This window comes from Labeo rohita, chromosome 20, assembly GCF_022985175.1.
Source record: "Labeo rohita strain BAU-BD-2019 chromosome 20, IGBB_LRoh.1.0, whole genome shotgun sequence".
Classification (NCBI taxonomy): Eukaryota; Metazoa; Chordata; class Actinopteri; order Cypriniformes; family Cyprinidae; genus Labeo; species Labeo rohita.
The window spans coordinates 25838225-25864140 of NC_066888.1; the positions used below are offsets into that span (position 1 = coordinate 25838225).

At 33.5% G+C, this 25916-nt stretch overlaps 1 protein-coding gene across 6 annotated transcripts in view; it reads left to right on the top strand.

Moving 5' to 3' along the window:
• trdn (triadin) overlaps positions 1-16299 on the top strand; it is a 64327-nt gene extending 48028 nt beyond the window's left edge. For 2 of the 6 annotated variants that reach the window (XM_051137742.1, XM_051137746.1), the window contains 20 exons: positions 104-130; positions 641-685; positions 804-848; positions 980-1024; positions 2719-2775; positions 2914-2973; positions 3092-3139; positions 3272-3322; positions 3434-3481; positions 3581-3634; positions 3793-3840; positions 3922-3957; positions 4034-4081; positions 4289-4336; positions 4939-4977; positions 7930-7989; positions 8632-8676; positions 8893-8922; positions 11085-11129; positions 12510-16299. In XM_051137742.1, the coding sequence (XP_050993699.1) occupies positions 104-130; positions 641-685; positions 804-848; positions 980-1024; positions 2719-2775; positions 2914-2973; positions 3092-3139; positions 3272-3322; positions 3434-3481; positions 3581-3634; positions 3793-3840; positions 3922-3957; positions 4034-4081; positions 4289-4336; positions 4939-4977; positions 7930-7989; positions 8632-8676; positions 8893-8922; positions 11085-11129; positions 12510-12679 (1049 nt within the window). In that variant the 3' untranslated portion in view covers positions 12680-16299. The remainder of the gene's footprint in view (positions 1-103; positions 131-640; positions 686-803; positions 849-979; positions 1025-2718; positions 2776-2913; positions 2974-3091; positions 3140-3271; positions 3323-3433; positions 3482-3580; positions 3635-3792; positions 3841-3921; positions 3958-4033; positions 4082-4288; positions 4337-4938; positions 4978-7929; positions 7990-8631; positions 8677-8892; positions 8923-11084; positions 11130-12509) is intronic. The other 4 variants (XM_051137745.1, XM_051137747.1, XM_051137743.1 and 1 more) reach the window with 3 other exon arrangements.
• The last annotated feature ends 9617 nt before the right edge of the window (positions 16300-25916 follow it).

Below are 25916 nucleotides of genomic sequence, written 5' to 3' on the forward strand. Positions count from 1 at the left end.
GATTTAGTCATCATGAAGTGACCTGTTGCTGCAGACAATTTTCAACTCTCTCTAAACAAAGCACTTTGGTCTGATTCATGTCTGACTGTTTTTCATTTCACAGCTAAAAGAGTCACCCTTGAGCGCAAGAGTATGTGATGCATTGTTTTGTTTGATTAAAGCTGGTTTAGCTCAAGGCAACTGTCGATTTCTAAAGCACACTGCTTGCTTTAGCAGTACAGCTCAACAAGCCTGTGCAAAACTAGTAAAGTAGTAGACTAATCTATTGATAAAGCATATTTAGGTGCTTTAAAACATTGTTCTGTTATTGGAGTGTAAATATTAATGCAATAAAATTATCAGATCATTGTGAGCAAACACCATGGGACATTTCGTGCCAATTTTTATCTTTACGAAATTAATTTATTCTTAAATTCAAATTCAATTAGCAAAATATACTTTTTCAATTAAACGTCCTTTATGGTGCATTTGACACAATGTTCTCATTATGCCAGCAAACACTGTAAAGATACTGTGCAAGAGGCACAGTGTAAAAATTCATTTTCAGCTAAGCAAATTTGTGGCAACAAATTTGAAGATAATCATACATGTTTTGATCTGGAAGGAATTTTAAATTGTTTAATGTGTTTTCCCTCTCCAGAAGCTGAGACTAGGAAAAGGGAACCCCTGCTTAAACAGAGAAAAGGTGCAGTAACCTTCTTTACATAAAAAGCACAGCTTTATTAAATATAAATAGGCACTTTAAGACATTGTACTTAAGTCTTTTTTTCTATTTCACCCCCTCACTAACATTTGCTCATCAGAAAAAGAGGTTCCAGTAAGAACAAGACTAGAGAAAGCAAAGAAAGGTACAAAAGAATAAGTACAATGTGTGCCGGCTTTTTTGTTTTTAGATCATAACATGAAAGACATGTTTCAAATTATTTTGATAATCATAGCAATGAATAATGCAGATTTAAATTTGCTCTCTGCTTCACAGCTCCAAAAGCAAAAGCAGCGGCTGTCAACATACCCAAAATGAGAAGTAAATTCACATGATCTAATCATACATTAAAGATATAGTTCATTCATAAATGAAAGTTCTGTCTGTCCAAACCTCTCTTTCTTTCTTCCATGGAATACAAAAGGAGATATTTTGCTGAATATTCACACACTCTTTAACACACATGAATACTAACAAGGGACTATCAAACTCCAAAAATGACAAAAAAGCACCAAAAAAGTGGTCCATAAACTACTACTTAAAAGATTTTTAATGTTCTTAAAGAAAGCCTCTTCTGCTCACCAAGCCTGTTTTTATTTGATCCGAAGTACAGCAAAACAGTAAAATGTTGAAATATTTTTACTATTTAAAATAACCATTTTCTATTTGAATATATTTAAAAATGTAATTTATTCCTGTGATTACAAAGCTGAATTTTTAGCATCATTACTCCAGTCACATGACCCTTCAGAAATCATTGTAATATTCTGATTTGCTGCTCAAAAAAACATTTATTATTATTATGTTCAAAACAGCTGAGTCCATTTATTTCGAAACAGCATTTTACTTCGAAACAGCATTTTATGTCGAACAGCATTTATCTGAAACATTATAAATATCTTTATCATCACTTTTTCATCATCAGTTTAAAGCATCCTTGCTAAATAAAAGTGTATATATATATATATATATATACACACACACACACACACACACACACACACATATATATATATATATATATAGTATTAGGTGGAAGAGTGGGGTTGGATCAGCAAAGGACCTCGAGTCGGGATTCGAACTCGGGTTGCCGCGAGCACAGTTGTGCTATATGTCGGCACACTACCGACTATCGGCGCCGACATAAAAGTTTTCATTTCTATAATTAAAAAATATATATATATTACTGACTCCAAACTTTTGAATGTTTTACTGTATAATGTTACAAAAGCTTTTTTTTATTTCAGATAAATGCTGATCTTTGGATCTTTCTTTTCATCAAAGAATCCAAAAAAAAAATTTACTCAACTGTTTTAAATATTGATAATAATAATGATAAAAAATGTTTCTTGAACAGCAAATCAGCATATTAGAATGATTTCAGTTTTTATGACACTAAAAACTGGAGTAATAATGCTGCAAAATGAGCTTTGATCACAGGAATAAATTACATTTTAATATATATAAATAGAAAGCAGTTGTTTTAAATAATAAAAATATTTTACAATTTTCCTGATTTTGCTGTATTTTTGGATCAAATAAATGCAGGCTTGGTGAGCAGAAGAGAATTCTTTAAAAAAAAAAAAAAAAAAAACCATTAAGAATCTGTTCAAAAACTTCTGGTAGTGTATAAGTTGTGAGTGATATTCCAAATCTTCTGTGAAAATATAAATATGCACATATTCAAATTAAATAAATTTACTACCATGGAGACTAAGATGACAACTTATAATGATATGGCACAAATGATATGCTGTTATGGTGCTTTTATATAATTTCTGGACAGGCCCTGGTCACATATATTTGTATTATATGAAACAGAGCAGCATGAACATCCTGCTTAACATCTTCTTTTGTGTTCTACAGAAGAAAGAAATCATACCGGTTTTGATCAATGAGTAAATGATGACAGATTTTTCATTTTTCAGCTGAACTGTTCCTCTAAGTTGATGGCAAATTTTAAATTCCATTTGATCTAACTATGACAGTGGTACATTCCCTTCTCCTAATAACAGGATCTAGAGCCTCGGAGGATGTGCAAGTGTCAGCTGCTCCAGCTCCGATAGAAGATCGTGAGTGCAACTCATAGCCTTGTGACTTTTTAATATTACATTGCGTTATATTCACATAATGCAAAAAGACAGCAGCAATAACACGCAATCTACAGTCAGTCTGTTGTAACTCTGAATCCTTCTTTTCACAACCTGGAGAAACAGTTCCCATGTGCCGACCAACACCTGTGTACTGTCCAGCGCCCCCTGGCTGGTATGGTGAGTAATGCAGCCACCTACAATTACTGTAACTCAGTGTATTTTACATAAAATACCTTTAAACATGGTTGAATTATTATTTAATGCCTTAAAATGTGTTTTATCATTTATCTTACAGTGCATCATATAGTTACAAGCAGCCCATTACCACCATCGGCTATTCCAGGTATTCAAAACTTTTTTTAATTTAAATATATTCATACAGATCACTGATATAGGTTACTGCTAACTGAAAAAAAATCTAAAGAATTAATACATCACAAGACTTTTATTAACACTACAGTTGTGTTTTTTTCAGAATCAGAAGTTCCTATTTTAACAACTCATCAAGCTCCTACTGTTCTGAAAGGTGTTTATTTCCTAATATAATTAAGATTTAATTCTATATGATGATAATTTTGCATTTGTCTTAAATTTTTTTTTTTTATATATATATAATTTAATGTTTCCTTTGCTTAAGAACCGGAAGCTGATAAGCCAAAGCCAAAACAAGCCACTAAAAAGAAAGGTGTAGTAGTAATTTATCTTGAGTTTTGTGCCAGCAGTAGGAATGCATTATATTTTCTAGGACCTGAAGCATGTAACAACCTTTGACCTCTGATTTCAGAACCAGCTGCGCCAAAAGAAAAAGAAAAAGCCAAAGCAGCTCCTGCAAAGAAGGGTGAGATCCTTTAAAATGAAAGGCAGTATCTGAGTTAAAGTATTATTAATCATGTAGGAGAAGATGCTTTACTCAGTGTTTGTCAGTATTATAACAACTTGGATTTGAATTTGTGCATTTATATTTCCTTTTGTACGTTTGTACTGTGTGTCTTCAAGAGGCCACAGTTGCTAAAGCCAAAGTAAAACCTTCAGTGGAAAAGAAAGGTAAGAATAATTGAAAAATGATGGTTAAATATAAATTTCAGATCTATTTTCATACTAAATAAATCATTTTTTATGATTTAGGGCCAACTGCTGTGAAAGAGAGGCCTAAAAGGACAGGTAATTATGGTTCAGGAACTGACTTTGCTGTAGTTTTATATTAATGAGCAGTAGCTTATAATTTCCTCTTTTGCAGAGCGAGTGATCACTAAAGAAAAGGCAAAATCTACCTCTACTAAGAAAGGTACTTTTTTGTGGCATATTATATTATATACACATATGTAATATTATATTTCAGACACTTATCGATGTATTTATACCATCATAAAGTTTACCTGTGAAATAAAGTGACACTACAGTGCTAAATATAGAATAAATAGAGTTGTCAGGGTTGTTTGGCCTATAGGAATCATAAATCTTGAATATTAATTCTCTCTCCTTTTCTCACTAGAGCCAGCAGTAACAAAGAAAGCAAAAATAACAACAACCTCACATAAAGGTAACCTCACAAACTGCACAGCTGATTATTCATACAGTATATATAGCTGTTATTAAAGTAGTAAGAAGTCTTAATCCTTGTATTATTCTCTTGCATTAATTCCTTTAAGAGGTTCAACTGTATGCTAAACTGGGAGTTTAGAAATTGGCAACCGTTATAAATATATTCACATCGGATGATATTTCTCGCTTCTATAGGCAAGGGCCTGTTAGCCACCCCGTGGCAATGTCATAAAATGTTTTGCCATACTGCTTGGACTTTCAGGGTTTTGCTAAGAGTATATGTAGTGGTTCCTGCTGCTTGTTCTTTTAGTTGAATTCTGCTTTGCTCCTTTACTGTACTTTTGAATCAGTTGCTCACAACAGCTTCTAGATTTGCACAGATGGAAAATCATTTGTTGTTGTACGCATTTCTCAGCATACCATTTTGTTTATTTGATGCCATAAAATCCCCACAGTCATGCATCTAAACATCAATTATGAAACACCGTTTCATTAAGATGTGAAGTACAAATATTTATCATTTTTTCGTGTCATTTATTTGATTATTTTATAATTCATCCAATAACTCTGTATTCTTTTTTTGTGTCACTACATTGGAAGAAGAGAAAGCTGTGAAAGAAGTGAAGCCCAAAGCAGAGGGTAGGTTATTTTACTGTAAAGATTTCAGTAGTGTTTGACAATGACAAGTTTTGCTATTGCTCAGATTTAAGAGTTAGGGATTTGAACAATCCACTATTTAATTTTAAAACTTATCTGACACCATTAGATCTGCTTACATGAATCTTAACAGTGAGTTTTAAACAAACACCACATCTTTCTTCAGAAAATGTAAACATGTTTAAAAATATGGGTCATTCTATAATTAGGGGTACATTTAGAATTTGACAATATGAAGAAAAAAGTTTTTATTTTTACCAAAAACCCACACATGACCTTACATATCTGCTTTTGAATGTAAGAATATGTGCATAAAATACCATCTATATTTGCTATTGTCCACCGTGTTACCTTTACTGGGTAACACAGTTAACAGTTAACTTAGTTGACATTTTTAGTGTTTTGGGCCTATACTCAACATGGAAGCCTAGAACCACTGAGCATATGGTATGTTTAGAAATATATTTTCATAAATAAAACGTAAGTTTTAGTTCAACTGTCTTGTTAAAATTTGCTGTACCCACAATTACAGAATGACCAATATATTGTTTGTACATTTCAAATCTCTTGTTTTTATAAACATGTTTTAGTGGATAAACTAAATTAGTAATAAAACTGGTAAATTTTATTACGCAACTGATGATGGCGGCGCACATGGAGACGGCAGCTCAGTGCTCTCATTCTAGGTGTTCTGTTGTGCTAGTATTTGCACTTGTGTTTTCTATGGGATTTGGAATTTTGGAAAGTGGGTGTGTACACTTTTTTTGGAATGAGAGACAAAAATGATTTTTGCTTGGAATGTTGGACAAATGACAATAAAAGTTTTTGTTTGTTCGTTCGTTCAAAAATATGAGCATTGCAATCTTGCTCTGAATGTGTTGAAGACAGTTTGTTCTAGTGGATATTTCGATCAGTAATCCTCCAAACAACAACCACTTTTGATTAATGATTTTATCAATGTTGAGTGATAGGTCATTGCGTTTTAGATTGCTAATGGACTGTATAGAATTATTGCGTGCAATACTTGCCGACTTCTTGACAGGAAATCAGTATACAGTATTTATGTGCTTTTAACTTCTTTAGTTCATTGACATCTTCTAAAGGCTAACACATCAAATACTGCAAGAGCTAGCAATTCCTGTTTAGTGTAATCGACAAGCATGACTAAAAGTAAAAGTGATAAATCAGTGCTCTTTAAAATATATATTGTATACTGTGTTATACTGCATACTGTACAGTAGTGCTGGGCTGTTTGACCAAAAATCTGTACCATGTTTTTTATTAGGATTCTGGCGATTTCACAGTTTAAAACATTTTTTACCTTACTGTGCAGTTGCAGAAGCACTGCATTTTAAACAAACAGGATCCAAACCAATAGGCTACATGTTGTATGAGCAGTTTTTGATGCAAACTAGATTGTATAATTTCAAAATTTAAAGCGGTCTGACTGGTCTGACTTTAGTTTTGTGAAATTATGCTACATAAAACATCTGCATGAAACATAAGCACATGGGCTGAATGAGAGCGCAAATTCACTCACTGACAGCAGGTGGCGCTACTGGAACAGCAGCCATACAACCTTGATTACTGTTGTAAACAAAGCAGTGCTGCGCTACATTAAAGGGATCATATGATGATGCTAAAAAGAATGTTATTTTGTGTATTTGGTGTAATGCAATGTGTTTACAAGGTTCAAAAAACACATACTGTACATTATTGTTGCTCCTCTCTCCCCCACCTTTCTGAAACGCGTAGATTTTTACAAAGCTCATAGTTCTGAAAAGCGTGGTGTGCTATGATTAGCCAGCTATTCAGTGCTTTATGATTGGCCAAATACCTCAAGCGTCTGACGAAAATGTTACTCCCCTTACCATGTTGTGATGCCGTGTCCTGGCATGATGAGACAAAAACAACAAAACGCTTTATAATGAGGCATGTGCGCCAGACTGTCCTTGCAAAGTTGGAATTGCCCCACTTTATAGTGGCCACAGCCAGCATTGTAGGCTACTCTCCCAGCTTCAGGAAACAATCCTCCGTAAAATGCGCTGCACATACTCAAATATTTGCGTTATACTGTTCTGGAACAGTACTGTAAATATAACTTAACCAATGATTTCTAGTTGTTTACTGATTTGGAAGGCCAAACAAAGTACTTTCGCTTTCGCAACGAAACACACTGCATCTCCACAACATGGCAGCGGCTGCAACAATACTACAGCGAGAATAAAACTTATGCCTTCTTTCGTTGCGTATTCATTTGGGCAGAGTCATGCAAATCTTCCCACACCATGACGTAGACATGTGGAGGTGTTTTTAAATGAGCTGTTTTAGGAAGGCGTGGCTGAGTAACTTTTATAAAGAATATCTCTTTGGGTTTGAGACTTGAATCTTTGCAACTTTACGGATCTTATATATGCACAAACTGCTTGTAACAGCCTAAAAGACAAAGGAAAACATCATATGGCCCCTTCAATACACAATATATGGAGGTAAGATGAAAATACCATCTAAACTTTTCTGAAGACAGTTAGCTCCCCTCAGAGATACATTCATTAAAAAAAACCTTGACCCCCAATCAGGTATTAATTTTTTTTCCAATATTTCACGCATCATGAACAGTATTTTCTCCTTTTTGTGCTCGTCTTCAGCCTCTCTGACTTCTGTTCACGACCGTTTACAGTCGGTTAATTTGCCCAGTTAAAGAATTAGTTGTGTGTTATTAATAGTTCTCTAACCATTAATCAGAAGTGTAGGCAGGTAACAGGGATTTTCTTTTAATTCATGTAGCTGTCTACACTGTTTAGCTCACGTTTTTAATTCATACCGTGTGTGTTATTCAAACCAGTTTACCATTTGAACCAGTATATTGCCCAGCACTGCTGTCCAGTATAATGTAACATCAGTCTAATATGTCTGATTATGTTTGATCTTTAGCTAAGAAGAAGGTTGCATCAACACCAAAAGCCAAACAAGCCATTAAAGAAAAAGTTGTGGGTAAGTTCTAATGATTATTTAACACTGCATTATAAAAAGCTTGTTAGACATCTCTGTATCTTTGAATATCCCCCCAAAAAGAGAAAACATCTTTGATTTCCATCGCTAACAACCCTAAAACTGGATCCAAAGTTTTTGTATTTTATTCTTGAAGGCTCACAGCACAAAACAGACAAGCATGACGAAATATTGAGGAATTGTTTTTATATTAATTTCCCAGTGGATGCTTTGTGTTGTGAACACTGGTACATGTTTGCTTTGGTTTCTGGAGAACGTACCGCATAGATGATTGTAAGGTGGATCAAGCAAAAAAATAAATAATAAAATCTCGCTAGACTTCAGTTGACACAAGAAAATTGGATGTGTCAAGTTGTATAACTTCAGATGAAGTCATGGCAGAATTTCTCTATTTTTATGACAGGAAGTGCACCTTTCATGTTCTGCTCCATGAATATGTAATCACATAACTGAGCATGTGTTCCTGACACCTAAAGAATAGAAATAACTCTTATTGTAAACTTGAGTAAAAGCATGCATACTTGAAGTGCAATTATGAAGGTGTCACATTTACATACTGTGTAAATGTAAAATCACAGGAGACTAAAAGAAAATATGACAAGCCCATATTTCCTTCACCTCTAGGAACACCTGTTCCAGATGAGAAGAAAACAGCTGAAGAAACCCAAGGTACAAAACAGTCCATGGCTCTGACTTTACAGACAGAAATTTATAGGGATAAGTCATCCAAAAATGATTCCAAATCAGTCACTTCTAAGGTTCTATTTCAGTTAGAATGCTGCCTAATAAGGCAGTGACACATCTCTCTAGGTTTTGGAATGCAGCCCAAGTTTCCATGGTTAATCTTTACTAACCATAATTCTGTCCTCACATTTCTGTCTTCAGAGAAAGCAGCTGAGTCACCAGCACCAGCAAGTAAGTCCAGATGTTTTTTAACACCCATTAGGTGTGGAATAGTATGGTGTGAAGCTTCTACAAGCTGCTTTTTGTAGCCTGTTTGCTTCATATACAGTACCTAATCATTCAAAAGTCATAAGCAATAATCAAATGCATGTGTTTGTGTAAGCAGTTTGAAACATCTGCAGACTGCATTTAGAAATGCATTGCTAAGCATTCATAGTGATCCTGCGTACTGTACCTGCATATTGTAGAACTTGGGAGAACTTCAAAAACTTCCAGGCGACACTGAGGTACAATTCCCTATTCACCGGATGTATTAACTTCACCGTTTCAATAACTGGAAATCAAATGAAGCACATTGTTACTATTCAAGGTTCCCACTTAAACCAGAGAGATTAAATTATTTTTGAACAGCATTAGTGAAATTGCAAATTAAATGCAGCTATTAATACACTAATGCTGCTGGCTGCTTGGCCCTGTGTGAACTCCTAATGACATTATTCTACTGTAACACCCGCCTACTTTTTTAACAACACAAATCGCTTCACTTGCTTGTTAGAGACTGAAGGTCAAATTTACTAACCGTTGTACCACTTTAGTGCATGTTATCTCAGTAAAAACCCTGGTTCTTATTCACAAACCACTTGCACAAATTCACAAATTCACAAATTGACTTAAAGAAGTTCACTTCCAGAACAAAAATGTACAGATAACTTACTCACCCCCTTGTCATCCAAGATGTTCATGTCTTTCTTTCTTCAGTCGATAAGAAATTATGCTTCTTGAGGAAAACATTTCAGGAATGTTCTCCATATAGTGGACTTCAGTGGTGCCCCAAAGTTTGAACTTCCAAAATACAGTTTAAATGCAGCTTCAAATGGCTCTAAACGATCCCAGCCGAGCAAGAAGAGTCTAGCGAAACGATCGGTCATTTTCAAGACAAATTGACAATTTATGTAATTTTTTACATTAAATGCTCTCTTGTTTTCTTCTTCAATGTCAAAATCGTGCTACATCGCTGTTTTACCCTTTTTATTGTAAAGGGCGTTTGATCTTCTTTGCATGTTCACTTTGTAAACACTGGGTCGGTACTTCTGCAGCAACGTAGGGTGATTTTGAAGCTGGGGAAGAAAATGAGATGGGAGTTTTTCAACATACCCTAACTGTATTGACCGTAATGAACCGGGAAAAAAAAAAAAAAAAAAAAAAAAAAAAAGAGTTTATGCAGACTTAGACAAGACGAGCGTTTGAGGTTAAAAGTATAAAAATTGCTAATTTGTTTCAAAAAAATGAACAATCGTTTTGCTAGAAAAGACCCTTCTTTCTCGTCTGGGATAATTTAGAGCCATTTGAAGCTGCATTTAAACTGCATTTTGGAAGTTCAAACTTGGGGGCACCATTGAAGTCATTATATGGAGATAATTCCTGATTCCTGATTTTTTTCCTCAAGAAACATAATTTCTTATCGACTGGAGAAAGAAAGACATGAACAACTTGGGTGGCAACGGGGTGAGTAAATTATCTGTCATTTTTTTTCTGAAAGTGAACTTCTCCTTAAAGAAGCAACATAAGATCTCACTAAATTTTGCTTAATCTGTCCACATAATTTTATCCTTAGTTTTTATGTCTGATTCCGTCTGTATGTAAGGCAATATGCAATGGCAAATTGCTTCGATCAGGACAGTTAACTTGTGAATGCAACTTTTGTATTATTTTAGTGCTTTTATTCTTCAGATGACAATTTCTTACTCCTATGGTTCACCAAGAATTTCTCTTTAGTATAAAAATGTATTTCTCCTTTGTAAATCTCAGTAAGTTTAAGGATATGAAATCCTGCCAAGGTCTCAAGTGACTTTTTTCACAAGCCTGCTTTTCATCCATTTAAAGTAACTTTTGAAGGTCACCATTACTTTTAAATTCAAGTCTTCCACTCTGCCTCAGTGGGTATTTGCAGATATCGTGGTCTGCTGCTGCATGTAAAAATGGTTTCTCTGAGAACTGAGCTTTGTCATGCCACCTCATAACAACCGTGATAACCAAATGTCACATTAATAGATATTCTATACTAAATTGAAAGTCCTTGCTTTGTCATTTAAAAATTTGCTTATGCTGCACTTCGTATTATGTACTGAAAGTAATATTTTTTTTTTATTTCTCTCTTTAAAAACTTTAATTAGAAGAGCTGAAAGTGGAGGAAAATGTCACAGAAGGCAAAAAGCCAGGTAAGGTTACTCTAATTCTGCTTAACTGTTCAACAACATAGATTGCATTATAGAAGTTTTGCTACAGTCGTCTGTATCCTCTGTAACAGAGTTACATCTGTACATCATGTTACACATCAATATGCAATTTTGCATAGTATGTAACCTGTTGCTGGACAAACCTGAAGCTTTAGACACAAACTTGTTTTTGTTTTTTTTTTGTGTTGTTTTGTTTTGTTTGAACCTGGGTTTTGTAATCTATCTATTTAGTCATATGACATATTTTAGTACAATAATAAATACTTTCTATATAATATTAAATAGTTTGTCATTATAAAAATTCAGGACCAAAATTAAACTAAACACTTTTTAGACATTTCAATAAATATATAAATGTTTTTTTAGAACGGTTTTATTTATTTGTTTGTTTGTTTTAGCTATCTGTTGTTAACCTCCAGCAGACCTTTATATGAATAAAGATGCAATAGCTTTCAGTTATAATAATAATAATAATAATAATAATAATAATAATAAATTATTATTATTATTATTATTGATATTATTTGTTTGAACCCAGATTTTCTGTATTTGTTTATTCATTCACTCATTAATATAAAAATTATTTATTTTATTTGTTTATTTATCCATTTATTTATTATTGTTTGAACCTGCATGTTCTGTATTTATCATTTATTTATTTATTTATTTAGTGTGTGTAATATGAAAATATTTTTATATAATAATTAATAGTTAATAATTAATAGTTTTTATTACAATAAATATGAAACAAAAAGCTACACTCTTTTTTGATATTACAATAAATGTATGAATGTGTTTTTATTAGTATTAATTTCACAGTTTTTATTTTATTTTATTATTTGTTTGAACCTGGATTTTGTGTATTTATTTATTATTTTTTAATTATTTACCACGTATGTGTGTGTGTGTGCGTGTGTGTGTTTATAATATGAAAATATTTTTATATAATAATTAATAATTTTTATTCTAAATATCACACATTTTTGATACTACAATAAATGTATAAATGTGTTTTTTAAAATGTATTCATCCGTTTTTATTTTATTTTATATTTTATTATTTGTTTGAACCTGGATTTTGTGTATTTATTTATTTTATTTATTTAATTATTTTGCTTGTGTGTGTGAGAGAGAGAGTGATATGAATATAAAAACCTGAACCTGGATTTATTTATTTATTTTGTGTGTGTGTACATGTGTATAGTAAGACAATATTTTTATATAATTAATAGTTTGTATTGTAATAAATATTACACAAAACAACAAAGATAAACTCTTTTTTTATATTACTATAAATGTGTTTTTAGAAGTATTTATTTTGTACAACCTCAAAACTGAGAATCACTCATTCTTTCTAATACAGGCAAGATACCGTACTTCCAGTGTGTTTTAATGAGTTCAAAATCCAGCCAGTATCCACTGCGGCCCATGTCCCCTGCCATGAGTCCAGCTATTAACCCCACCATGATGAGAGCCATGATGGAGCAGAGGGCAGCGTTGCTGCAGCAGAAAGCCCGTGCAGCTGGCCAGTAACTGGACGACAGACTCCGTCCGGCCCTGGCAGGTGCAAACTGCTTATGAACTGCTGTAAAAACACAGTGCTGCTGGGCTCTCAAGAGCCATCCACCTACACCATCACAGACTTTAACAAATAATGAGTGGAGGTCCCTGGTTTTTCAGTGGACACTCTCCAGTGGTTTCTGAATCTGATCAGTTTCACAATTTTGACAGAAAAAGAATATTACATCTAAATAATAATGTACATTTTGAAATATATATTGAATGCATAAACACCTGTCAAAGAAATGTTGTGTTACTGGGTAGACTTACTTCTTTTATTTATTTATTTGAGATCTTAAATCATCTGTTTACATTTTTTGCAGGGAAGATTCTGCTGGGGGTTTTTTCTTATTGTACATAAGACTACTCAACGGCTAAGCAAATTTAGAACTGATAAATAATTGAAGCGTTGCTCTAAATATTCAAGATATTTATTTTTCTATGTCAGAGTATATGATCCCATTACGGAAAGAAATCTAACAGCACACATTCACTAAGGGCCTTATCTTTTGGCCCAGGCCATTTCCTTTGACTCACTGGTAATGAGATTATGTGTAGTGTGTCTGGGTTCTAACTGGGTCTGCGATTTCTCTGCATTTGTATGCATGGCCATTAGAAAACAGGAGGACGCCATTTGGACCCAATCCGATTGCTATCTTAACCAATGAAAAGAGCTTACATGCTTATAAAATTGAAAGAGACATTAAGAAATGAAGCCACACAAAAGCCTACAGCCTCTAAAGGCTTTCATTTTACTTGACGAAGAACTTTCTTGAGTATCTCTTTAGTTAGTTGAAACCCCTTATTGGAGGTTATTAGATTAATAGTAGTGAATGGAATAGTGTATGAATATGTAAAATCAAAGTTTTCGTGTACAGGTAAAACCCAAAGCAATTGACCCTTTGCAAGCACCCGCCCCACTTCGTTACTGTTGCTATGTCTGACAAGCCATACATCATGTTCTCACACAGTTAAAAATAACTTTACAAGGCGGAGCAAAGAGGAAACTGACAACGTGCCGACAGACGAGACAAAGCAGGTTACTTTTGATACAAAACAAAGACTTTGATACAATGACTGATTCGGCGTTATGATTGGTCAGATCGCCTGTCAATCAAACAACCTGCGAAGGGTCAAATTGTGTAAAGTGACACAGTAAATACAGTGTCCACCATGTTTTCTCTGTTTTTCGTTATTTTCCTAGATCAGTGGTCTTCAACTTTTCCAAACCAAAACATTTTTGGATACATGTATAAAATGAGCTGCAAAAAAAGTAATGAAATAAAATAAATAAATAAAGCGTAGATGATGAATTGATGATGCTGAGTTAAAAAAATATCAATGAAAACTCTTCATCACTCTTCATTTTTTTTTTACACAAAATAAGAATGAACATTTTTCAAAATGTATAAAGTTATATATATCACATTTGATACATTTATTATCATAATAAAAGCAGTCTAACGTCAAAAGTTTTGGTTTTAATGACAAAAAAATAGGTATTTAAAATATAATATATATATGCTGAACAGATAACTCTTTACTTTTTTACAGACTTTTTTTAATTTTCAAAAATCATGTTTTTTTATTTTTATGTTTTTATTATGATATCATGTTTTTATTGTGTTTAATCATGTTAGTTAAATGTATTTTTTAGTTATTTTTTATCTAATCAAAATAACCCAACTACAGTTTGATTGAGATTAATTGGAATGCACAGTGAAATAACATGATTTTTGGAAATTAATAAAAATGTAGTTGTCCGTTTGCAAATGAACTCCTCATAATTGTGACCCTGGACCACAAAACCAGTCATAAGGGTCAATTTTTCGAAATTGAGTTTTATACATCATCTGAAAGTTTAATAAATAAGCTTTCCATTGATGTATGGTTTGTATGTATGTATATTTTGCCGAGATACAACTATTTGAATATATGGAATCTGAGGGTGCAAAAAAAAGAAAAAAAAAAAAAAGAGGATAAAATCACCTTAAAAGTTGTCCAAATTAAGTTCTTAATAATGAATATTACTAATCAAAAATTAAGTTTTGATATATTTACAGTAGGAATTTTACAAAATATCTTTATGGAACATGATCTTTACTTAATTTACTAATGATTTTTGGCATAAAAGAAAAATCAATAATTTTGACCCATACAATGTAGTTTTGGCTATTGCTACAAATATACCCCAGCAACTTAAGACTGGTTTTGTGGTCCAGGGTCACATATATATATATATTGCAGTATCAATATGCACCCCTGCTGAAGACCCCTGTCCTAGATAGTCATCAAACAGTGTGTGGATTTAATATAAAATACAGTAGTAGAATAAAGATGTATGTGTATAATATTTGACTTTACTTTGACCAACAGTGATTTTCAAGATGGTGATCTGAGATCACTGTCCAATCTTGTTCCTGTAACAGTTTGCCTTGTTCAGAGCAAATATTACGGGTATAACAATTTCATCCAGAAATACTTTGTCTTATTCAAGAACACACTGGCGTATGATCTTTATTTTCAGTAACTTAAGGATCAGAATGACCTAAATGTCCTTGAATGTATTCTCATAATCCACTGCAGTGGAAAAATTAAAAATGACAAGAACGAGAGTGAACAGCCGGCCGCATTTTGAGTGCCGCTGTGCATATGGGCTACATATGGTCGTAGGAAGACTGTATAATGTTTATACTGTACGTAGTGACTGCAGCAGAAGGCTGTTTCTCTTTAATCAGGACAGTTAGCTGTAACTGTCTGACTTTGAACAGAGAAGTAGGCCAGAGAAATAATCTCACTTTGAAGGTACAACATGCAGCTTCATGCACAGAGCTGAGGGAATGTCAAGTGTACTTTGGATATTCCTAAAATAAATATATATATGAATGAACACTACAAAAATCAATGACACTGTCTGAAACACACATAAACATCATTTTTGTCTGACTGTGAGAAAAATCACTGTCTTACCAAAAATGAGAGACAGTTTACAGTACAAATGCAATGTTTACAAGGTAGAACCTCAACTGTTGATTCTCAGAAGGCTTTGCGCACCATAGATGTATAAAATTCATGTTTAGGGCTAAAAATGTTATATTAGGATGTGATAGAAGTTGTTCTTAGTTTTTTTGAATGTGTTTGGTATTTGCATGACCCCTGAAAACAATGAAAATGTCAGTTTCTGATGTGCTAAAAGAGCTTGTTGCACTGAATTTCAATAGAGGCTGCTATCTTTCTTTCATAAGACTTGAGCTGATGAGGTTAGATACCTAGAACTTCTCAACTTTGTTAAGGCACGCTGTATGTTTAGCTTATAAAAGAATGGATCGTTTTTTCTTTCACTAAGTAGACAACTGGGATTTTGTGGTTTGATTTAGCAGAGTAATGTCAGATTGTGCCATAATTTGTCATCGCATCACAAAGACCTAATTCACATTTTAAACATGTCAAATTGTCATGTTCTTATGAATGTTGAATAAGATCTGTCAGTAGAACCAAAAGAGATTTTGACTAAATCAGTGTTGCTTTTTCTTTATTCACATCTTTATCTTGGAGTGGGCAAAATTCTGGTAATAAAGTAATCGCTTTGTGCACACTTGTCTGTGACAATTTCTTTCTTTCATGTACTTATTCGTTTGGGTGAAAAATTAATATTTTATTTGCATAAATATTATGTGCCAAATGTGTCAAAAGCCAAATGTGCGAAAGCAATTATAAATTAAAAGATAAGAAAAAAGCGGCCTGTGTAATTCAGTCTGTCAGGTTTTGTTATAAATGAAACATCACAGTGTTTAAAAAAAAATTTTCCCAGCATATGATGGTGAGCTGGCAATGCTCTTATAAGTTTTGTAGCCAGTTTAATTTTCAATTTGACATGAAACTGAACCGAAATAATTTAATATATATTTCATTGTCTTTTAACTGTGATAATCATTTTTTTTTAATTTCTTTTAGCTCTAGTACCTCAGTCATTTCTCACAGTAAAAACAAACTGTAAAGGAACCATTACAAAAAATTCAAAGTAGTTAAGAAGCCAAAAAATATGGAAGCCTGTTTCTGCCACTGAATAAAAAAACAGTAATTGTGACTTTTTATCTCGCAATTCTGACTTTTTTCTCAGAAGTGCGAGTTATAAACTCGCAATTGTGAGTTATAAAGTCAGAACTGCATGATACAAAGTCAAAAATTTTATAGCTCGCAATTCTGACAAAAAATATCAGAATTCAAAATTACAAAGTCAGAATTGTGAGATATAATTCTGAGAAAATATCTGTCTTTTTTTCCATTCAGAACATTACTTTATAACTCGCAGGTTATATCTTGCAATTCTGACTTTATTTTTCATAACTGCAAGTTTATGTCCAGGGTTGCCAATTGCTACTTAAAACTAGCCCAAAACCAGCCCAATCGCATCCCGGGGGCTAAAATACACGTTTTTGTGCAAAAGTGTAAAAGTAGGCCATTTCCGGAGAAAAACACAGACTTGGCAACTCTGTTTATATCCCATAATTCTGAATTTTTTACTCGCAATCTTGACAAAACTGACTTTTTTTCTCAGAATTGCATGATACAAACAAACACATTTGACTTTTTTTCACAAAATTGTGAGATAAACACTTAAAATTGCAAGTTATAACGTCACAAGGGAGTTTATATCTTGTCATTCTGACTATTTCTTGCAGTTTTGAGTTTATATCTCACAATTCAGACTTTATTTTTTACAATTGCATGATACAAACAAGCACATCTGACTTTTTTCTCAGAATTGTGAGATATAACCTTGCAATTCTGAGAAAAAAGTCATAATTGCGAGTTTATATCTCACAGTTCTGACTTTATACCTTGCGATTCTGAGTTTATATCACGCAATTCTGAGAAAAAAACTCGCAATTCAGACTTTATTTCTCACAAATGCGAATTTATATCCTGCAATTTGGGCTTTTTTTCCTCAGGATTTGCATGATACAAAAAAGCACTTCTGATTTTTTTTCTCAGAATTGTGAGCTATAAAGTCAGAATTGTGAGATAAAGTCAGAATTGTGAGATATAAACTCGCAGTTCTGAGAAAAAAAACAATTGCGAGTTTATATCTCACATTCTGATTTTATTTCTTGCAATTTTGAGAATATATCACGCAATTCTGAGAAAAATAATCAAAATTCATAGTTACTAAGTCAGAACTGTGAGATATAATTTCGAGGTTATATCTTGCAATTCTGACTTTATTTCTCATAGGCTAATTGTGAGTTTATATCCCACAATTCTGAAAAAAAAAAAGTTACTCTTTAGAACTCTTCTAAAGAGTCAAAAAACTCTTTAGAACATGACTATTTCTCACAGTTGCTAGTTTATATTCTGCAGATCGGAAAATTTTTCTCAGAATTGCACGATACAGACAAGCACTTCTGACTTTTTTAGGTTAAAAATTCTCAAAATTCTGAAAAAAAAAAAAAAAAGTTTTTTTGTGAGAGAAAAAGTCGCAGTTACCTTTTTTAAAAAAATATTCAGTGGCGAAAACTGTTTTCCATTAAAAGTGAATGTTTCTTCTTTTCTAAATGCTGTTTTTGACAAATTCCTATATATTTTTCATGTAAAACAAAAAAATCAGTCAGCAAACAAATGGAAACTAAACAGTATGTTTACTTACTACATATTAGCTCAAAAGCACTTAATACTATTGTTAACAGTGACCACTGGCCTTCTAAACTTCTATAAACATTGTGTTTTCCCAGCATGCTGTTACTGGTGGATGTAACCACAGCTAGCTAATGTGAAATTTTTTTTTTTTTTTTTTAGTCTTAAAAATGTAAAAATATCTTACCTTGCATGACAGAAACCCAGGAATCAAATCCATACACAGAAAAAAGCTCAATAGGATATCCTTGACACATTTTTTCAGAAATTAGCAAGTGCTAACATGGCAGCTAGCTACCTTCAAGTGCCTAGCCACAACATGGGCTGAATTCAAAATAACATACTAGCATACATGCTACATGCATTGCAGAAATAGTATGGAAAAGAGTAGTATGCTAGTATGCTACTGAGAATTTAAAGACTGTTTCTTACTATGTAAAAATAAATAAATAAAAATCAGCAAATCTACTATTCCAAATATCCCTTTCTTATGCTCTAGTTCTTGACTTTAAGCTATATTTTAAAGTTCATCTACATTCGGTTTTACACAGCTGTTAATAAGCATCTTACACTTATCATACTTTCTCCGGTTTCTTATGAGATTACATGGCTGTTGTCTGGAAACTCTTGGTAGGGCCATTCATATTGTTAATTGAATCTAATCTGCTCTGGAGAAGCTGGTGAACAGATTCTGACTTTGCTGCTGTAATTCTGCCCTCTTCGAACCCACATCTGTTGAGAGCAACATAAAACAGGTCCACTATTTTAAGCTGAATTCTCCATGGCTGCCTGGATATAAAAAAAATACAGGATCTAAGCCAAGGTTCTGGATTCTAGGCCTCAGTCTGGATAAGTAGTGTGGCTCAAGCAGGTCACATCAGCTGATGAGTAAAGATATCTGGGTCAGCCAGATAACTACATGATAGCAATGTGCTCCATGCTCTGAGCAGCTCTATATAAATAATTTAGGAAGGGGCGGGACTTTTTTTTTGAAACCAGAGCATGACAAGTGACATATATGTATATATACTGTATGTTAATTGTATACTCCTATACATATGTTAAAAAATAAACAGTTAAATATTATTTGTAATATATTTAAAAAATATGTATAAAAAAGTCTGTGGTGTCAAAGCTGAATTTTCAGAAGCCATTTCTCCAGTCTTCAGTGTCAGAAATTTCAGAAATTATTCTAATATGCTGACGTGCTGCTCTTGTTTAACATCAATGTTAAACAACAACTGTGCTGCTTAATATTATTTATTTATTTAGGAAACCATGATACTTTTAATGGAATATTTCTCATTTTAGTTTAAAATATTATATTTTATTTTATATTTTATTGTTGTAATAATATAAAAGTCTTCACTGTAACTTTTGTTCAAGTTAATGGTCCTTTCTGAATAGAACTATTCATTTTATTAAAGTATGGAACATTTATCATTTTTTAGTTTTAAATATTTTATTTTATTATTTTATTTTTGTAGCAACATAAAAGTCCTCACTGTCCCATTTGATCAACTTAATGGTCCTTACTGAATAAAACTCTTAATTTTAATAACGCATGGAATATTTCTCATTTTAGTTTGAATATTTTATTATTTAATTTTATTTAATTTTATTTTTGTAGCAATATAAATGTCCTCACTGTCACATTTGATCAAGTTAATGTTCCTTGCTGAATAAAACTATTAATTTTATTAAAGTATGGAATATTTCTCATTTTAGTTTGAAATATTATATTTTATTTTATATTTTATTGTTGTAATAATATAAAAGTCTTCACTGTAACTTTTGTTCAAGTTAATGGTCCTTTCTGAATAGAACTATTAATTTTTTTAAACTATAGAACATTTATCTTTTTTTAGTTTTAAATATTTTATTTTATTTTGTTTTTATTATTATTTTTTTTTTTTTTTTGTAGCAATATAAAAGTCCTCACTGTGCCATTTGATCAACTTAATGGTCCTTACTGAATAAAACTCTTAATTGTAATAACGTATGGAATATTTCTCATTTTAGTTTAAGATATTTTATTATTTTATTTAATTTTTGTAATAATATAAAAATCTTCACTGTCACATTTGATCAAGTTAATGGTCCTTGCTGAATAAAACTATTAATTTTATTAAAGTATGGAATATTTCTCATTTTAATTTGAAATATTTTATTTTATTTTATTTTATTTTATTTTATTTTATTTTATTTTATTTTATTTTATTTTTGTACCAATAAAAGTCCTCACTGTCCCATTTGATCAACTTAATGGTCTTTGCTAAATAAAAAAATAAATTTTAAGACTTTACTGTCACAATATAAAAGTCTTCATTGTCACTTTTGATCAGGTTAATGGTATTTGCTGAATAAAACTATTCATTTTATTAAAGTATGGAATTTTTCTCATTTTAGTTTGAAATATTATTTTATTTTTGTAACAATATAAAAGTCTTTACTGTCACATTTGATCAAGTTAATGGTCCTTGCTGAATAAAACTATTAATTGTATTAAAATTAAGTTAAGTATTAAAATTTTGTAAAGTAAAATTATAATACATAATTTTAAAGCTCTTATTGTGAAGATCTTTGCTAATCCTATCCAAAAACAACTAAATTGGCTTTTTTGTTTAAATGAACTAAACCTAATATTTGCAATTAACTGAATTAGATTGTGTGCGTCCTGATATTGGCAATCATTCAGTGTGTCTGAAAGAGAAAGCAGCTCCTCTAAGAGACAGAATTTGTGCATATATGTTCATTAAAAAATTATTCTCAACTATTTCTCTCATACTCAAAGTGGAATAAGCAGAAAATATTTTAACATGAATGAAACTCTAATTGCAACATATCATATTCAGTTAGTGTGTCATTCATCATGGTTGTGCTGCATGAACAGCCATGATTCACAAACACCCTGCTGCTCCATAAAAGCAAGCAGTCTTCCACTATCATCAGAAGCGAAGCATCCTCAGGGCAGGATCAGTGCTTCATCTCCATTTAAAACCGCCCGGTTTAGACGAGGCCAAACTCTCCAATATGGAATCTGCTGTCTCGAGAAAACAGCGTGACTGTGAATCTCATATTAGCACTGGCATCCCATGGTCTCGGTAGACAATAAAAGCCCTGGAGATAAATAGGTCTGCACATCCTCACCGAGGAGCGACTCCTTGCGAGTATGTGGAAATAAAGAGGCCATGCATGCGGAGAATGACAGGAAGCACCATTATGGTCAGCAGACGTATGACGTGGTCTTAAATATGACGAATGCTTTTTAATTAGACTCTCCGCTGCAGTGTATTACATGCGCGTGGCCATCAGAGAGCTGCAGCCTGATTGCACACTTAAGGTGGTGTGAGCTGTTATGATGACACCCTCACTAAATAATGCAGGAGGCCAGTGGTTTTGTGCTGCGTTTGTACACCAGGGCTCAGGGTGTGTCCTCAGCACACTCAGCAGACGCTCTGAGTGGGCGGCACAGAATGAGATCAGGACAACCGGAAGATTTTGGCACCGCTTTTGCGCTCTCAGCAAACAAACTGTCCCTTCAGAGTGTTAACGATGAATTGAAAGTTATTACCTGCAGACATAAGCTAAAAAGGCTTTATGGACTGTATGAGCGTTTTTATCTACTAAAACATGTTCATGTGCGGTTATGATACCTCATCTTATTGGTCATTCAATAATTGTGGGTACATCTCATGTCCGTGAAGTATATTTTTAATATATTTTCATCAGTATAGCCCAGAAGCTTAATTATGTTGAAAAAGTCATATCTTTTGTTAAAAAATTATGTTCATATCACATACAACCCTGGTATTCAGCAGTCCATGAAAATGATCTCAAATATAAATTTCATAGTTTTGCCTTCCGTTAGATTAGGTTATCAAGACATTTGGGTGTGTGCTTCAAAAATAATAAGTGTTTATTGTGATATCATTTGTTTTATTTGTGTCCGAAAAACCATTGTCAACTAAGTTACCCACTAGGTAAAAAAGCAATGGTTTGTCCCATTCTCGCATAATTTGCACAGTATGATGATATTTCCTCTAGAAGCACATGGATGAAACATTAGAAGTTACGTTCTCTCTCTTTTCCCCTAATATTGGTTAAACTATAGCAAACCTGTGTCAAGAGTGGATTAACTGACTGTCAACAGTGTTACACAAGTATTAAAGCTCCAAGACAATTTAACTAAATCTTATGTTTTGTTTATGAAAATATATTTCTAAACATACCATATACTAGTTCAGTAGTTCTACTGTAGGCTTCCATGTTGAGTAAAGGCCCAAAACACTACAAATGTCAACTAAATTACCTGTGAACTGTGTTACCCAGTAGAGGTAACATGGTGGTCAGTAGCAAACATAGATGGTATTTTATGCACATTTTCCAACAGATCACCTTTATTTATATAGCACTTTATACAATATAGATTGTTTCAAAGCAGCTATGTAAGGTCATGTTTGGATTTTTGGGAAAAAGGCAAACTCTTTCCTTCACATGGTCAAATTCTAAATGTACCCCTAATTATAGAAAGACCCTTATGCGAGATTTTCTCCTGGTGAATAATAAACAACAACAACAACAAAAAAGATGTTATATGATGAACTGCAGTTTTCAAAGGCTATATTTACACTATCTTTAAAAGTTTGGGGTCAGTAAGACATTATTAAAATAAGTCTTGTGCTCACCAAGGCTGCATTTATTTAATAAAACAAAACTAAACTATAGGCTAATACTGTGAAATATTATTATCATTGCCATTTATTACCAAACACATTTTGTGTGTTTTTGCGACTTTGGAGCCCACTACAGTTAAGTGAGTGGAATTCACTGTCGTAAATATACCGCTGTTCAAGTGCATTTGTTGCGACCGTAAAGCATTGCCCTATTTTCGCAAAATTTCGTACTGTTTACCAAACTCGGAAGATATGTAGGTGGGAGACCGAGCTCGAAACAGAAACAGAAGTCATTCACCCTATTAGACGTCATACCATGCATAAAAACTGATATTTTAAGGTAAAAACTTACATATCCCTGGTGAAAAAAACAGCATATGCTGGTAGCTATGTTTTGATGCTGGGATGCTGGTTTAAGCTGGTCCTTAGCTGGTTTATGCTGGTCCTTTGCTGGTTTATGCTGGTCATGTTGCTGGTCAAGGACCAGCATAAACCATCAAAGGACCAGCATAAACCAGCTAAGGACCAGCATAGACCGGCATCAAAACATACCTAACCAGCATCCCAGCATCAAAACATAGCTACCAGCATATGATGGTTTTTTCACCAGGGATAGTTGCTTTAAAACATATTTTAAAAGTATTTAAAATCTTCAGTGTCACATGATCCTTCAGAAATCATTCTAATATGCTGAATTCTTCGTCATCAGTTAGGAACCTAGGTGTGCTATTTGATGGTAATCTTTCCTTTGAAAACCACATCTCTAGTATTTGCAAAACTGCATTTTTCCATCTCAAAAATATATCTAAACTACGACCTATGCTATCAATGTCAAATGCTGAAACATTAATTCATGCGTTTATGACCTCAAGGTTAGATTATTGTAATGCTTTATTGGGTGATTGTTCTGCTCGCTTAATAAACAAACTCCAGCTGGTCCAAAATGCAGCAGCTAGAGTTCTTACTAGAACCAAAAAGTATGATCATATTAGCCCGGTTCTGTCTACACTGCACTGGCTCCCTATTAAACATCGTATAGATTTTAAAATCTTGCTAATTACTTATAAAGCCCTGAATGGTTTAGCTCCCCAGTACCTGAGTGAGCTCTTATCGCATTATAGTCCCTCACGTCCGCTGCGTTCTCAAAACTCTGGCAATTTGATAATACCGAGAATATCAAAATCAACCGCGGGCGGCAGATCTTTTTCTTATTTAGCACCCAAACTCTGGAACAATCTACCCGACAAGGTTCGGGACGCAGACACACTCTGTCAGTTTAAATCTAGATTAAAGACCCATCTCTTTAACCTTGCTTACACATAACAAATCCACATTCTTATAATTCAAATCCGTTAAAGGATTGTTAGGCTGCACTAATTAGGTCAACCGGAACCGGGAACACTTCCCATAACACCCGATGTACTCGGTGCATCATCAGAAGAATAGCATCTACGCTAATATTAGTTTCTCTCTTATTCCGAGGTCACATTAACCACCAGATCCAGTCCGTATCCAGATCAGATGGTCACTGCAGTCCCCCGGATCCAGTCCGAACCCAGCCCAGACGGTGGATCAGCACCTAGAGACGACCTCTACAGCCCTGAATGTCAGCGGAGTCCACATCAACTAGATGAGCCCCAGAGACGGATCCACATTAAAGACCACATCACCTAGACGGCTGTCGGCACAAGACCACGGGAACTTTGGCCAGAGGAGAACTGGCCCCCCGACTGAGCCTGGTTTCTCCCAAGGTTTTTTTTTTTTTTTTCTCCATTTGTCACCGATGGAGTTTTGGTTCCTTGCTGCTGTCACCTCTGGCTTGCTTAGTTGGGGACACTTTCTCTTAACACAATATTGCATTTTATTTTATTGTTTTTGATTAACTACCTTTACCTATAATGTGAGTGTTTAATGTTGCCTTTGGCATTGTTGATGTACTGTTTCCTATTTAATACTGTACAGCCGCCTTGTCACAATTCTGTATTGTTAAAGGCGGTATATAAATAAAGGTGACTTGACTTGACTTGATTTGGTGCTCAAGACACATTTCTAATTATTAGCAATGTTGAAAATCATTTCGTAGCTTAATATTTTCATGATAGAAAGTTTAAAAGAACAGCATTTACATGAAATATCCACCTTGTTTTTCCCGTGAAAGAGGGCGTGGACATTAATAAACTTTATGGGTCCGCTTCCAGTCTCATCAGAGTCCAGCTATTTTAAGCTCTACAAGTTCATTTTGCAGCTTGATATTGCAGATTGGCGTGTCTTACCATATTACTTGAATGTGTTATCTTAAATATGAACACACTGGTTTGTAGTGCAAACAGTTTTACCGTTTACTCCACGGTGCTGTTCTTCTCCTTATTTCCCGATAGAGGGTTTGCACTTACGTCACTTTCTGGTCAGTTACCCGGATGCGCGGCCATATTGGCTGTACTTGGATGATCAACAGCTTGGATTGCAAGGTTGATGTACTACTGAATGTGTTGTTCTGCTAATTTATGCTGTCTAAACCACAAAAAAAATTGTGGAAGCTGCTAAATTATATAGAGAAGGACTTAGTAAGTAGGAAAGGGCGTAATATTTTGACAAACTAAAGTTAATAGGTGGTAAAGATGCGTACGAGCAGTATTAATAAAGATATTAGCCTAATATTTCACCTGCCTGACCAGAAATGATAAGAACAAACACTAATGTTGTCAAGATTCTTACCCTGGAAATCCCGGTTCAGTTTGGCCAACCACAAACACCATTTGTTCCTTAGACAGTTTTTTGCACTCTTCTCTTTAATTTGTTATAACCTTTGGCAGTCTATAATGCTCCAAATGTTTTTCCTGGACCTTCCAGATTAGTACAGCCCAAAAAATGACAATAAATGACCATTTTCAGCAATAATA